Here is a 16,121-nt window from a genome sequence, read left to right as displayed (position 1 = left end):
AATAAAAAGCTATGGACTTTCTGGGCAGATAAAAATATTCATTCTTATCGTTGTGAAAACAATTTCAGTAAACCACTGCAGGCCCATCAGTGGCCCCAAGTTTTTAATTCTTTTCTGAGAAGAGGAAACATGAGACAATAATCTATCTAATTTGCCCCTATCTCACAGAGACTAAGCCATCTAAAAGCGGAGAAACACTCCCATCAGTCCCAAAGAAGGAAGCAGATGCCCTCTGACCCAGTGCTTTGTCCTCCCAGAATTATTTTTACCTGGTTTCCTAGGATCAGAAACAGGAGACTAGTGACAAACTGTTTCAGTGATGGGTGTTTGTATGTAGTTTATTTAAGTTACTAAATTTTACAGAAACAATTCTGGGGGAATCCCTGTCATCTCCCCCAAAAAGCAAAGAAGTAAAACATTATTCATGAAGGGATGGTTGTAAGGTACCACCTAAAATCATTTTCAAATCTTAAATATATGCTTCCCTCCCAGAGCAGTGTGACCTCGGGACCTTCGTAAATCAGCCTCTACTTGTGGAAGTCTTAGACGGTACAGTCCCTTTTCTCTCTAAGGTTTCCACACATGCACCATGCTGGGAAGTGACACAGTTCCAGTAATATCCCACAGCTTCTGAATGTCCTTTGCTAAGGGAATTGTCTCGGTTCTCATTGTATACAAAGCACTTCACTCCGCCCTCGGTTGGCTGCCTCATGGAGCTTTAGAGGGAGGGGACTAATTTTGGTGGGGGAGAGAAGGATGTTACAATACAACCATCTGTAAGAGGGAAGTATATGTAAAATTGCTGGGATATAGATGCACTCCCAGCTGCCCAATTATTCTCATAAAATAGGATATTAATTCCAAATGCCTTAAGAATAGACATTTCTTCATATCCATCAAGTACTTTTCTCACAGTAACTGAAAAATAAGCTAATACCTCATGATAAGCCTGCCTCTTTGGAAGGCATAATCCTTCTTCTCGGCCAAAAAGGCACCGTGTAATAGGGGTGGCAAATAAATTTCATTTCACATAGTAATTCCAATTGGCTGATAGTATATATGCCTACAGTGATGTATTGAAGATTCTAAGAAAGTGTATCTGATGAGGGGGAAGGAATTGATTATCAATGTCTGCCATGTGTACATAGTGGGGTGGGTCACTTAGGCCTCATGACTGCCATTCTGATGTAGAGCATTACTGAGCACTGAATGAAAATGCATGAATAGAAAGACTGTGTAATATATAAGCTGGGCTGTACCTGAGAGCGTGATTTTTTAAAGTCTATCTTACCAAGCAATTTTTCATGGATATTTCTAAACCGCATGTTAAAAAACAAAGTCTCATGTTGGGGAACATTACTGTGATCTGACTGGAGCATGACAGTGGCTTAAACATACCCTCCTGTTTCTTCCTTGACTGACATTTAAGGTTAAGGTGAGGGGCAGCCCAGCTGCTCCATCGGGGGTAGGGCAAAATGGGTGTCCCTGAGCAGGGACAACTGAATGGAAGATGCTCTGACATCAGCCACCATATGTCCCCTCAAATCCATGCCCCTAGTGTTACAATCTATGTTCCCAGAATACATTTGCTCTTTCTCTGAGTCAGTGGTTTCCAAACAGGGACAAAATCCCCCACCCTTGGGACACGGAGCACGGTCTGGAGACATTTTTGACTATCACTATGGAAGGAGGGGTTGCTATTGGCATCTAATAGGTAGAGACCAAGGATGCTGCTAACCATCCTAGAGAGCACAGGACAGCCTCCCCCCACCCATAACAGAAAATTATCCAACCCAAAATGTCAATAGAAAATACCATCAAGGTTAAATCTCAGTACAAATTAACAATATGTTTTCTGCTGTTCAAAATACACTGTGTAGCACACAGCATGGTGATTAAACTTGGGGGTTCTGAGTGTGAAACCCCCACCTGACTACCAACCATATGACCCTAGCAAAGCACTTGACCTCTCTCAGCCCTCACATCCCCATCTCTGCAATAGGGATGACAGCAGGGTCTACTCCACAGGACCAAATGTGAAAATGAAATCAAATCTCTTAGCAAAGTACCTGGCAGATGGAAAGTGTTAGCAAAAAACAGGAATGACAAGAACCTCAAAATATTCCATCAGGTAAACAATGTGTAACAGCAGCCACATGCCTGGCACCATGGCCACAAAATCAGAACCAGAACTACCATATGGCTTCGTCCAAACTCCATTCACCCACCAAGACACAAGGGCACATTTTAGCCAAAGCCTTAGAGTGAGCATGTCCGTAAAACATAAGGGCACATCTCCTCTGACCCAGAAATTCCATCTCTATGTATCTACCCTACAGACAAACTACCATGTACAGGGGATGGTCTTGGTCAAGGATTTTTCAAAGCAGCAGTTTAATAATAGTGAAATATTAGAAATACTATAAATATTCACCAAAAGGAAGCCAATTAAATAAAGGAGAGTAAATACGGCAATGGAATATTATATATCCATTAACAAAATGGGTAAGACACATGTATGTGTGGATATGGAATAACCCCTAAAGTATATACTTAAATTAAAAAATAAAAGCAGAATAGAACTATGCATAGCTTAGGCTATCATCCGTCTACTGGTATAAATGTGCACACCTGCATAACAGATCTGACAGGATACATGAGTAATCATAATAGTAGTAGTCTCTGGTGAGAGCAGAAGCAAGGAGAAGAGGATATATTTTTCTCAGCACATTCTTGCATTTTTTAATGATTGTGGCATTTTAATCTAAACTATTAAATAAAGTGAAGCATCAAATATGCCCTGTTAAGTACAGCATTCCCCGCCTCAAAACCAGCCTATTTCTTTTGCACTTGACTTTTGTAAATGCTTAGCAAATCATGCCTTACCTAAAAAGGAGTAATTTAAAATCATTTGGTCAAATCTTTTTCTGTATAGATGCCCCCAATTTTTAATCCAAAGATGTCTGCAGAAGAGCGATTAGCACATCGGTTGTTGTGCTCACGACAACAAAAACTGCAAGAGGTTCTCATTATAACTCAGAGACAAATTCTGAGACTATACCCAACCTTTCCCCTCACCCCACTTTGCAAACTGCAGCTTTTCAATGAAGAGCTGTATCAATTAGCACAGCCAGTTGGTTCTTAGAAGCCGAGCTGGATCCTGGGCTATTATTAGTTTCTGAACAATGGCTTGGAGGGAAGGAAAAAGGAAATAAAATCTACACTAGGCTTTGAATTTTGAAACCACTATTCTGGGAAAAGACAAAATTGTATCACACAGTTAGATGATTTAGGGGATTCACATCATGAAATGAGTTCTGCTGCTCTCCCTCCCAGAACTAAAAAAAAAAAAAAAAAAAAAAAAGGAAAAGAAAAAAGTTGCTTCATGGTGTCTTAATTGATGACTGTATGACAATACGCTTTTTGTTTTATTTTTTTTAACTACTGAAAATAATTAATGCTGCTTTTAAAAGTTAAAAGGGAAAAAAATTAAATGGCAAGGGCACACTGACATCTGCTGGCATTTCATAAACTGTTTTTAAGACAGGCATTTGTTCCAGACACTGCTCTCCATTTATTCTCGGGCGCTGAGGCTCATCGTGGCCTACAAAAATGAATATTCCCCAATATGCTCCCCAAAATGATGTAAAGAGAAGACCATCAAGGAACAAAAGCCTAAGAGCCTCGTTCCTCTGGACTGGACTCCCTCCCTTCTTTCAGGAAAGCATTCTGGAGCTCTGGGGAATGAACAATGTTACTTTTTATTATTTTTTTAATAAGTGGAAGAGTTAGACTGGAGGCAATTTAAATCTGCGAACTGCTTCCCTTGATTTTTTTTTCTACAAAAGGGAATCTCACCAATCCTTGTCTCAAAACAGTGAACAAAGGAGGGACCCGGGGTAACAGCGCTCTGCCTGCACTGGAAGAGCCAGGAACATAAAACAGAACATTCAGGCATCTCAGAACCCAAGAAGCAGCAGAACTAAAAATGTGAATAAAAAGGGAGGGCCCTGAGAATGTTAATTTTAGCAAAGAAGCCAAAGGATCTCTGTTGTGCTAACAAAAGACTTCAAAACAGATTAAAAAATGCTCAAGTCCCAGAAGGTTGTGCCAATGTCTTTTTAATCTGTGATACTGACGTAGAGCCAACGAGAGGGCAATTGTGGGGTCATCGAAGGAGAACAAATGGCTTTCTCATGAAACTTTATGGATGTTATGAAGCTATGTGCCCAGAGTTGGGGGTCTGACTCTGCCTCCTCAGAAGTTGTCACTGGCCGAAAGAGCACACTCACGTGTGGAAGACCTGGGTCTAAACAGAGCTGTGTTCTGGAGATGTGAAAACCAGAGAGCCCAAGTGCCACTGCTCCCCCTCCACAAGGGTTCAGAAGTCAGAGCCCTCCATCAGCACCAGTGTATTAGCCTTGTTCCCTGTCCTCCACCTGCAAGCCGCACATGCATACACACCTGCACCCCCATGCACTTACACAAGCACATGCACACACACGGGCACCCGCGTGTGCACATACACGGGCACCCGCGTGTGCACATACACACCTGCAGCCACATGCACGTACACATGCATCCCTGCACCTCGTGCACATACACACGCACATGTACACACACACCTGCATCCACGTGCATGGACACACGCACACAGCCCTGCACCCACCTGTACTTACACTCGCGTGCGCACACAAACCTGCATCCTCATGCACATACACACACACACCTGCACCCATGTACACACACACACACACACACATACACACACACACACACACACAGAGCCTTTATCCACTGATGCTCCCAGCAGTTACTCCCTCGCCCTCAGAGCTGTCCTCTCACCTGGAATACATCTTTGAGGAAGGGTACAAACAAAGACCTTACTCATTTCAGAGAAAAAGAACATTGGGTTTCAACAACAGACTTCTACTCTGTTCTCCAGCTTCTCCAGCTACATCAACTCACTTGCTCAAGCTGCTCCAGGCTCCAAGGGTCATGTTGCGGTTTTCAAGACCTGTGGAGCACTCTCCTACCTGAACACACTGGTACTCAGCACAGCCTCTCCCCTGTGTCCATCTCCCCTCCGTGCATGACTTGGTCCCTCTCATTCTCCAGGTCTCAGCTTAAATGTCACCCAAACGTCTCTCCTTGGAGAGACCTTCCCTCACCCTCCGGCATAATATGGCCATTCGCTCTTTGATTACATTAGCACTCTACTTTGTTTCCATCTTAATACTTACAATAGAGAATTATGCTGCCCGCTCATTTATCTTCATGTTTTGTGACGGTCTCTCCAATTACAGAATAAGCTTCGTGAGGTACAGACCTTGCTGGTCTTGGTCACTGGTCAGTATAGTGACCCCAATACAGTATCTCCAGTGCTCAGCACAGTACCTAACACAGGTCTGATAATGTTTACCGAACGCTTCAGAGAGGCAATGAGTGACCCCATAAAAGTGATCCTACATGTCATAACTCATGCTCCAGGGAAATTTTTTTTTTTTAAATGGGAGAAAATAAGAAAGAGTGTCTATCTGCACTGTTGGGACTCAAAATAATACTCCTTTACTCCAGGTATAGCTCAGGATACCAAGCACTGCACTAGCTTGTCCTATTTTCCAGGGATTCCTGGTGTTTTAAAGGGCTGTAATTTATTTATTTGTCTTTTAACTTGCACCTATCTCAGATATATTTATTTTAGCTACCTCGTGTGAAAATTAATCAAGGGAAACCTCACTAAAGTGGAGTCAGGAGGACAGAAGGCAAGGTGAGAAGGGGGAGCCTTCCCACCAACATCCATTATAGGAGGAATTGAAAATTACAGCCCCCAATAGAACTGTCAAAAGGAAAGAGCCATCATTTACAGATCCCACTGAGGAAGAATGCACACTGCCTCTCCTACAGCAATCAACTACCCCTGCAGCCTACCCAGTGAGCTATCATCCCCCTGGACTCTTGCTTCTCTCCAAGGGACTTTTGTTCAAAACAACCCCTTCCAACTTCCTCCTTCTCCATAATGTTCCTCTCCTTAGCCTGTGGGATGTGCCTATGGTTTTGCCATAGCTTGCGTGCCCCAAACTGCAATTCTCTGTTACTCCTCAACAAACATGTTTTTGCTGGTAAAAAGCCTATTTAATTTTTTTTTTTTTAATTTTTTTTTTTAACGTTTATTTATTCTTGACACAGAGAGAGACAGAGCATGAACGGGGGAGGGGCAGAGAGAGAGGGAGACACAGAACCGGAAGCAGGCTCCAGGCTCTGGGCCATCAGCCCAGAGCCCGACGCGGGGCTCAAACTCACGGGCCGCGAGATCGTGACCTGAGCTGAAGTCGGACGCTTAACCGACTGAGCCACCCAGGCGCCCCAAAGCCTATTTAATTTTTAACGGTAATACTTGCAAAGATTATTTTTCTAAAAAATAAAAAAAGCAGGGCGCCTGGGTGGCTCAGTCGGTAAAGCATCTGACTTCGTCTCAGTTTATGACCTCACAGTTTGTGGGTTCGAGCCCTGCATTGGGCCCTGTGCGGACAGTGCGGAGCCTGCTTTGGATCCTCTGTCTGTCTCTCTCTCTCTCTCTCTCTCTCTCTCTCTCTCTCTCCCCCCCCTTCTGTATGTGCTCTCTCTCAAAAATAAACAAACATTAAAAAATTTTGTAAACAATTAAAATTAATAAATAAGCAACATAAATTACAATAAATGGTAAATTAAAATAAAGGCAGAGAAGTAAAATGGACTTGACAGTTAATATGCAAAACCTATGCTAGCAAATCCTATTCACTGTCAAGACTAGACTCTGAAATCAGCTCTGAGTTTGAGGCACCTAGACGGCTCAGTCGGTTAAGCGTCAGACTTCAGCTCAGGTCATGATCTCATGGCTTGTGAGTTTGAGCCCTGCATGGGCCTCTGTGCAGGCAGCTCAGAGCCTGGAGCCTGCTTTGGATTTTGCGTCTCCCCCTCAGTCTGTTCCTCTCCCCACTCACACTCTCTCTTTCTCTCTCAAAAATAAATAAACATTAAAAAATTGTGTTAATAATAAAATAAAATCAGGTCTGAGTTTCCTGGCTGGCTTTGTGAAAAGGGAACATGATCAGTTGTTCCACATAACAGTGTCTGGTATAGAAGTACCAATCACTACCTCAGGAAAGGAAAAATTCTTTGTGACCCTGAGACCAGAAATGACACTGTGATAGCCAACAGAGGCCTCAGAAATATCACCACAGCAAATAGCAGCAGGAAGTATCAGTTCTTCACAGCTCACAGTCCTTCTTGGTTCCCCTTATGTGTCTTCCATAATGTTGCATTATTTTCACTTGGGGTTTTAGATTCTGCTATCAGTCTTAAACATTAGTCTGTGTATATACAGAATATCTATTTCTTTAAAGATAGGATCAAAGGACTTTTTTTTATAATCTCATTATAAGCCAACAGCAGCACAGCACAATTCAGTCGAACTCCATTTATGGAGTGGGGATATGTGGTTCCTTATCCTCATGACATACTCTCAACGAACAGTGTAAATTCAAACAAACTAGGCTTTGAGTAGTTCTTGGAGAGAAAGTTCTTGTCTGAATGCTACGGGTCAGTGAACAGATGAGGTGTGCCTACTCCAAAGTGGTCATGGGATAACTGCTTCCCATGCCTTACTCTGGAGCACCAATCCTTGCTACGGGAGACAGAATCATCCATCCTTTAACAGACAGGGACATGAAGCCTCAGAGAGGTGCAGTGACTCACTCAAGGTCACAAAGCTAGAAAGTGGCAGAATTTGGACTCAAAAAAATTAGGCACGGGGCACCTGGGTGGCCCTGTCGGTTGAGTGACTGATTTCAGCTCAGGTCATGATCTTACAGTCTGTAAGTTCGAGCCCCGTGTCGGGCTCTGTGCTGATGGCTCAGAGCCTGGAGTCTGCCTTGGATTCTGTGTTTCCCTCTCTCTGCCCCTTCCCCACTCATACTCTGTCTCTCTCTGTCTCTCAAAACTGAATTTTAAAAGTTTTTAAAAAATTAAAATTAAAATTAAAAAAAAAATTAGGCACAGCTGGCTCCAAAGCCCGTGTCCCCTCACACCTTTGCTCTCAGGGAGTTTGGTCATTTCAAAGCTTTTCTCACTCCACAGCAACTCCATTAGCTTAGGTCAGTGTGTCATCATCTCCTTAGTTAGCTAGCATCCTACATGCTATAATTCAGACTGACCAAACTCCCCAGATCAGAAATAAGAAGCCCTCCCAGGAAGAGTCTTGTGTTCTTAAAAACAGGTATCAATCTCCTCCTTACACTCCCCAAGGAAACCCCTAAAATTTTCCAACCTGTGCAAACAAAAACGATTTTCTTTCCCCTGGAGAATTTCTGCACGCGAGCTCTCCATTATCAGCCTTTGCAATCAGCAGCAGCCTAAACAGGACTCACCTTTCTAAGGCTGCCAAAGGAAAAGATGCGTCACACGGCCATGACTATGAGCCATGCCACAGGCTAGCCTTCCCCTCAGAAAGACGTACGGAGAAGCGACTCATTCCCGGGGCTGCGTTAAGAGACTCATTCTAGAATATAAGCAGTGACCCCACAATCAAGACGGAGGGTGTGTCCCAAGGGAAACGAACACAAAGCTAGCACTACTGGGATCTAGCCAGGGCCACTGTTGCTGAATCAGCCTCTCGATTCCCCGCTCTGTCACTTTTCATAACGAGTCTAATAAATTAGTGTTTCTCTCTGCCAATCAATCAGAGCTCATGCATATGGCTGCTGTCAGGCAGCCTCTGCAGGCAGAACTCCATAGAGCGACTCAGGTCTGTCAACTCCTTCAAGTATACGTTAGCAGCTATGCTGGGTTCCTCCCCTTCACTCTCAATTTATCATCTTGGTTACAGTCGAAAGGAAAATGAAGGAATCATATTTTGGAGCCAATTTGCTGCCTGGAGGAATTGTGAAATTCTAGTAGCAGCAGTAATGGTAATAATGGTATCATTATTAATAAATGACAATAATCATTGCTGCTACCATCATAGCAAGCATCCCTACTAAACACAAGCTAGATGGTTTGTTGGGATGGTTATTATCTCCATGTAGAGGGGGACACTGAGGTGCAGAGAGGTCCATTAAGACCAAAGGTCATGGAGCGAGAATGTGATGAAGCTGGAACTGAAGCCAGACAGTGTGATTCTAAGATCCTAACTGCTGCCCTGCCCCACCTCCTGTCTCTAAACCTGTAATGGTTCCTCTGCGGGGTCACTCAGCACCCAGCACGTCCTCTTGGTGCAGAGTAGGTGAGACACGCACAGACTCCGGAAGCAACTGCGTGACTCTGCAGCCTAGTTGTTGGGCCTCAGGTCCCCCACCTGCAAAGCTGGGATGATAAAGGGCTTGTGACAAAGAGCTGAAGAGATGCCGTACGTGAAGCCCCAGCAGAGAACATGCTTCCAACAGGTGGTAGCACTTACGCTTATGGAACACATGATGGTACAAAGAAGACAACTTTGGACACCTCAGTCCGCGCCCTCAGCTCTGACTCTATGCTCTAAAACTCACAGCAAACAGAAAATTGAGGAAAACCTGGCCTCCCAATGAGCAAGGTGGTTACACAAGTTGATCTATTATGTTGGCAAAGGTCTAATTTTGTTCTCTGAAGAAATGAAAAGGGAGCTAACTCAGATGACAGAGTGATCCTGCCTCCGTGGAGCGAACAGTGGTTTGCATGCTGCGTTGAGGGGTTGTCAGAGCACTGCCGGCTTTCAGAGTATTATCCCCAAGGACTGCCGGTAGCCAGAGAGGTGGTCCCAGACTCCCTACGAAATCATACTCAAAGCCTGAGCCTGGGGGTAGGGGCCAGAACCCAGGGCTCTCAGGATCTAAGCGAAGGAACAGAAAAGCAAGAGACAGACTGCACCAGTTCAGACCACTCTTATGAAACAAAAAAGATACATCGTGGCAAGTAGAAACAGGTGCCCTGCTTTCCTTCTGTGCCTCTGATTGACTCAGCATCACTTCTGAGAGCAGCTCAAGTTAAGCAGCAAGGTCCCCCTAACCTCTGCAATGCACCACCTCCTCCGTCCCTAGCATCTCAGAAAGGCAGCAAAAGAGGCAGAGTATGCAGTGATTAGTTTCATGGGCTACAGACTCAGACCATCAGGTTCAAAGTCCCGGGTATGCCACTTACCTGCTGCAGCATCCTGAGGCCAACTGCTTTGCCTGCCTAAACCCTTCAATCTATCGCAAAATGGAGACATGAAGAGAATCCATCTCAAAGTGTGTTAGATGCATCAAAGGGAATAACTCACTATTAACATACCCAGCATCTACCCTGTGCCATGCACCACGCTAGATGCTAGGGATACGGTGATGTTTGAACCAGGTGCATGCAGGGTCCACCTGGAGCTTACTGTTCAGTACAGTAAGAGAAAGAGATGAAACAGATCACTCAAGTACACAGAAAGCTGCCCCTGGGGTAAGGGTAAGGAAGGGGAATCCACACAGGGAAAGAGGGAGGGTTCCCCCGAGTAAGGGTTTTGGGATGGATGGGTGGAGGAGAGCAAGGCGAAACGCAAAGTGAGGGGGATAATCACCTGGCAGAAAAACGGAGCTCAGCACATAGCGATGCAGGCAGAGTACTTAGCACAGCTTGTGCTGTGTAGGAAGTGTTCACAACATATACACTTCTTACTGTCACAGTGTATCTAACCTGCTCAGACAGAGTTCCAGGTTTGTGGATAAAGAGACACAGGTTTTGGGTCAAATTTGGGAAGAAAGTTGAGCTACCCGGATGTCCAAGCCCTCCATCAAACCATACCTCCACCTTCCAAGACCAGGAGAATCTCCAAAGATGGACAATGTCAGTCGGACTCAGAGCTCTGAAGAAACAACCCCTTTCTCCTGTCAGTATCCAACATCACAACCGCCAATGGGAGAAACACATGGGCACAATCTGAAAGGAAACCTACTGGAATAGACGATCGATAAAGGGGATCTGTGTGCAGAAGAGATGCCGATCAAGCTGCTGGGAAGATGTGTGTGGCGGGGGGGGGGGGGGGAGTGTTCCTTCTATTTATTTATTTATTTATTTATTTATTTATTTATTTTAAACTGTTTGTTAATGTTTATTTATTTTTGAGACAGAGAGAGAGCATGAATGGGGGAGGGTCAGAGAGAGAGGGAGACACAGAATCTGAAGCAGGCTCCAGGCTCTGAGCTCAGCATAGAGCCTGACTCGGGGCCCGAACTCACGGACCATGAGATCATGACCTGAGCCGAAGTCGGACGCTTAACCGACTGAGCCACCCAGGCGCCCCGTGTGTTCATTTATTTTTGACAGAGGGAGAAACAGAGTGTGAGCGGGCAAGGGGCGGAGAGAGAGGGAGACACGAAATGTGAAGCAGGCTCCAGGCTCTGAGCTGTCAGCACAGAACCCGATGCGGGACTTGAACTCACAAACAGTGAGATCATGACCTGAGCCAGAGTCAGACGCTTAACCAACTGAGCCACCCAGGCACCCTGGAGTATTCCCTCTTTGAAGGCACTCCTAGAGAAAGAACTAAGCCGGACCACATATATAGATACATGCTCAATGTTGTACCCACACACAGTGAGCATTACTGAGAAACCTGGGGTTCTTCTTTCCTATAAACACATCTTTCTTCTTGAGTTGAAGATTTTGCTCTCAGAAAGGAAAGGGAAAAAACAAAGTTTAGTTTTTTAGATGTTGTGGGGCTTCCCTTCCAAAGACAAATATATCATGGCATTTCTCTGCATTAAATCTTCCAATGGCTTCCCACTGGCTTAATATCCAGACTCCCTACCAAAGCTCAAGGACCTGTATGACCCAATTTCATCCATACAATGTTATCACTGCTTCTGCCTCAGGGCCTTTGCACTTTCTGAAACTCTCTTCGTGCAGATAACTATCCTAGAATGGAAATTCCATCATCACAGGGTATCTATACATACTGATCACGCTGCATTTCAAGTGCTTTGAACAGTAGTTGGCAATGCACAGTAAATACTCATGGGAGGAATGTATAGCTTGAAACATGTCAGCTACTTCTTTTCATTTAGATTTCAGCTCAAATCTCTCTTCCTTGGAAAGCCCTTCCAACCCACTCTCTACCATATTGTCACATTATAATTTCTGTAACCCTTAATCATTATCCTTATAAAAATATATTTCCATCCCTTGCTTACTGTCTGGCTTTCCCCATGACAATAGAAGCCCCCAAAGAACAACATTCTCATTGGCCTTGCTCCCTCCCTGAGCAGAATGTCTGACATGCGGTGTCTCCTGGATAAGTGTTTATTACATTAGGCTTTCCTCCCCCAAGAGAGACATACCCACCAGTGTATCATGTCCTGTGTCTAGTGATCAATGACAAACCAATGGCAATGATGGTAGCTCCCGGCAACTACAGACACGAAACAGGATGATGACTATCTCTCCTTAAAACCCCGTATGTCATTTCCATCAGACCGCTCAGACCTTACAATCTAGAGAACCATGTTCTGTTGAAGTCATCTGAATGTTCTGGGTGCCCCTCATTTTGAAGCTCCCTCACTGATTGATTCTTTAATTAAAGTTTTAATATTTATACGTGTGCCCTGAGGCAGTATTTTAAATAATGAAGGTAGGCATTAGGGAGAGCCTCAAGACTCCTTTAAAAACATTTCTCCATGTTTGAGGTCTTTGGTATAACAAAGTTTTCTCTCAGGCAATTCGGGGGAATGTAAATGTGACAAATTGCCAGATGATTTTAGGAAAGTCTACCAGTATTAGCTGATGAGGCATGCTTGCTATGTATCTCCCATGCTGGGTGGCAAAGGTAGGCCTAGCTGCCCTGTGTCCTTCAGAGCAAATGCACTTGGATTTCAAAAGTCTTCATCTATGCCGCTGGGAAATCGCTGGGTCCCCAAAGTATTTTCTGTGTCAGATCCGATTTCCCTCTTGGAATGTGTTCATTACTCCACACATCAGCTTAAAGGATGCAAATAAAATGGTCTAATTTTTGGAAAGGTGAAATGCCAGACATATTTATACAGAGCAGACCCAATTTTCTGGATGCCGAAAAAGAAAAAAAAAAAAACTTATCTGGAAGGAATTTTATAAACTATAATGGTTTGGTAGGGCTTGAACTGAAAAGGCTAAACTTGTTTAAAAAAAAAAAAGTCATCAGAGATGTGAGGATGTCTGAAAGGCCTGTGCTCAGACCTTAGAGGAGTAGGTAAAAAAATAGCATCAATTATCATGAAGAGAAAATAGAGCAGAGAGGGTCAATCCCAGGAGGAAAAAAATGTGCTCAGACCCACGTTTCGGCTTGTTTCTGACTGGAAGACTCTGGGACCACAGGGTGATGTTAAAAAGACAGTGTGTTCTGAGAAAAGGAAGATTTACTGAGATGATGCTTTCTTCCCAGGAGACTGAGGAGAAGCAGGCCTTTCTGTTGATTTGAAGAAATGCACAAGGGCTACAAAAACTTAGTTTTGGGGCATCTGTGCTTGCTGAGATGGCATCGAAGGTCACCAGACTGCACCCGGGCCTGTGGGCTGCACCTCTCCCACCCTCCTTGGAACATGTGGCGAGCAGGAGACTCTCTCAGAGAGACTGAGGCTTCTCCTGAGCAACCTCTCTTGATTAACCTCCCTTTTTGTTTCCTTTTCATCTGCTGTTTAAGAGAAAGTGTGTATGTAAGGGAAAATGCCTGCCTACTCTATCCCAGCAGGTGTTATAAGGCTGAAAATACAGGGTATCCAACTTGATTAAGGTGGGGGGGGGAACCCTAACATTATCCAGGCACTTACCAGGTGACAGACCTTGTCCTAAGTGTTTAATGCTTTATTTATTTATCCCTCAAGCCCTCTGGGGCCAACACTACCACTGAAACTCCCATTTAACAGGTAAACAAACTGAAGCACAGAGAGGCCAAGTAACTTGCCCAAGGTCACACAGCTAGCATGTAGGGGCGGGCTGTGTTTTTCTCTGTGATAAAACTCTACTCTCTACAACCTGTAAAACACCCCAGAAAACTGTAACAGATGATGCCTGTTTCTTCCTAACCCAACTCAATCATGAGCTAACATAGGGAAAACCCAGTGGATTCCTCTGGAACCAGGGTTTCCCTCAAAAAGTGGAAGGTTTGGAGTCAGCCCCTGTTTGCAGCAGCCACCTTTACCCTGTATAGGCCCCAGGTCCTCTGCCTCTGAAGAAAAAAAAGTCCTTGGCCAAAAATAAATCTGCCTGTGTCTCCAGCCGGGTCCTGTGTGGTCACTTAAAAATGGAAAGGATTCAGGTCCTCTCATTTAAAAACAAAACAAAAAAAAAAGATAAATGGAAATGGAGGGTAGATGAACTAAGACAGGGGCTGGGAGGAATCACCAGCTGGGGCGCACTGGGTTTAAATAAATAAAGAAATAAGTAAGTAAGTAAGTAAATAAATAATCATCACTGTTATAAAAGAAAAGTCAAGTTGTGGCGCATCCTATTTCGGCTCAAAGCTGTTCCGCAACACCTCCCCCACTTCTTTACAAGTTCCACTGAGAAGACCCGTGGTTGGGCACCAACCCTCCACACCGCCAGGCGCGGATTTCCGAGCACGTGAGCAGCCCCGCCCCAAACCCTCCTCGGCTGGCGGGTGCACCCTGGTCCCTGCCAGTACATAAGTGAGGGGCCCCCAGCTCCCTGGCGGCAGGGAATGGAGTTGGTAATTCCTGGGCTGGGTGGGTCCGGGTCTTCCCCCTTCCTTTCCGCTCGGGCAGCTTCCGGGCTCTTCATGACACCTGGTCCCTAGACCTAGCACCTTGGAGGCTCCAGGAGCATCCCTGCCAGGTGATCCCCCAGGCAGCGGAGATGTGGGAACAGCCCCGCTAACCCCGCCCTCACCTCCATCCTTGGAGCTGAGAAATTGGAGCAGAAAACGGGCGACCCTGGCCTGTGCTGCCACTCTGTTACCGCTGCCCCCAAACACATACCCCGGGGTGAAGTGGTCTAAGACGTCAAAGGACCCAAGGGGTGCGGTGTGAGTTTCCGGGTCCTGAGCTCCCAGGCTGGCCCCCTTCCCCAGGGCTGAACTCGCAGTGACATCTCCGGGCGTTTAGGCCGGTACCAATAAACACGGAGCTCTCCCTCCAGCTCAGTGACCCTCCTCTCTTCCCTGCCTCCCACAGGAGGTTTGGCGTTTCTAAGCCCCCCTCGTAGGCCACCAGAGCACCTCCTCCCTCAGACCTCAGAGAAGGGCGGTGGAGAAGGCAGCGACCCAGGGCGCACTGAAATCTCGCTTCCAGCCGGCCAGATAGACTAACCAAAGTGCGCAGGCAGGTTCCCGCCGGTCTCTGCACCTGGGACTCGCTCCCAAGAGAGCAGACAGGGCAGCCTTGGCGCTCCGGAGGGGCGCTCCGGGGCGAGGAAGGGCGTGCTGATGGAAGTAAAGCGCTAGGGCTCACGATCCCGGCCCCTGCGCGAATGTACATGGAGATCTTTCCACCACACAGAAAAAGTTCCCAGTCCAGCTCTTCCAGCCTGGCGCTGGGAGGAGGTCAGCTCTTGGAGACCTAAGTCTTTCCCCTGTGGGACCCTTTGGGCTAATTGGGGGGTGGGGGGAACGCAAAGGCGGTGATTCCGCTTGGACTTACCTAGAACTCCCAGCGAGCCTAGCTCCAGTCGCCTTCCGCTCTCGTCCCCAGACCCTCCAATTCCCTTGCGCTCTCAGCACCCCCAGTCACACTCACCATGAGCTGGAGGCGGCGAAAGGGGGTGCTGGTTTCTCCCACGCTGTCCGCAACTTCGCGGGCAGGTCAGCCCCGCCCTGGCGCCCCTGCCTGGGCGATGGGCTGGGCACAGCTGGGCAAGGCGCGGGTTCGGACAGCCTGGGTCCTAACGGCCACTTCCAGAACGACTAGAGCGCAAGGTTCCTCAGTGCCGAGACACCATCCACTCCTCCGCGCTCTGCCTAGGTCGAAGGCTCAGAGTTCTCTCACTCCCGGACGCAGGGGCGGGGCGCACGGCGCTGTCCCCTCCAGATGCGGGGAGCCTCTTTCGTTCCTTCCTCCTCCTGTCCCGGAGGCGCACGCGTGGGTCCGGCCGCAGCTGCCTTTGCTGTCCCCAGGACTGGCAGAGCGCCCCCGCCCCACAGCGGGTGCACCCGGGGG

At 46.3% G+C, this 16,121-nt stretch overlaps 1 protein-coding gene across 7 annotated transcripts in view; it reads right to left on the bottom strand.

Moving 5' to 3' along the window:
* RBFOX1 (RNA binding fox-1 homolog 1) overlaps positions 1-15,771 on the bottom strand; it is a 1,462,962-nt gene extending 1,447,191 nt beyond the window's left edge. For all 7 annotated transcript variants that reach the window (XM_032591615.1, XM_032591614.1, XM_032591620.1 and 4 more), the window contains exon 1: positions 15,702-15,771. In XM_032591615.1, the coding sequence (XP_032447506.1) occupies positions 15,702-15,704 (3 nt within the window). In that variant the 5' untranslated portion in view covers positions 15,705-15,771. The remainder of the gene's footprint in view (positions 1-15,701) is intronic.
* Between the last annotated feature and the right edge of the window lie 350 nt (positions 15,772-16,121).

The sequence above is a fragment of the Lynx canadensis genome, chromosome E3, assembly GCF_007474595.2.
Source record: "Lynx canadensis isolate LIC74 chromosome E3, mLynCan4.pri.v2, whole genome shotgun sequence".
Lineage (NCBI taxonomy): Eukaryota > Metazoa > Chordata > Mammalia > Carnivora > Felidae > Lynx > Lynx canadensis.
The sequence above is the reverse complement of the archived record's forward strand: the minus strand, read 5'-3'. Positions and strand labels throughout refer to the sequence as shown.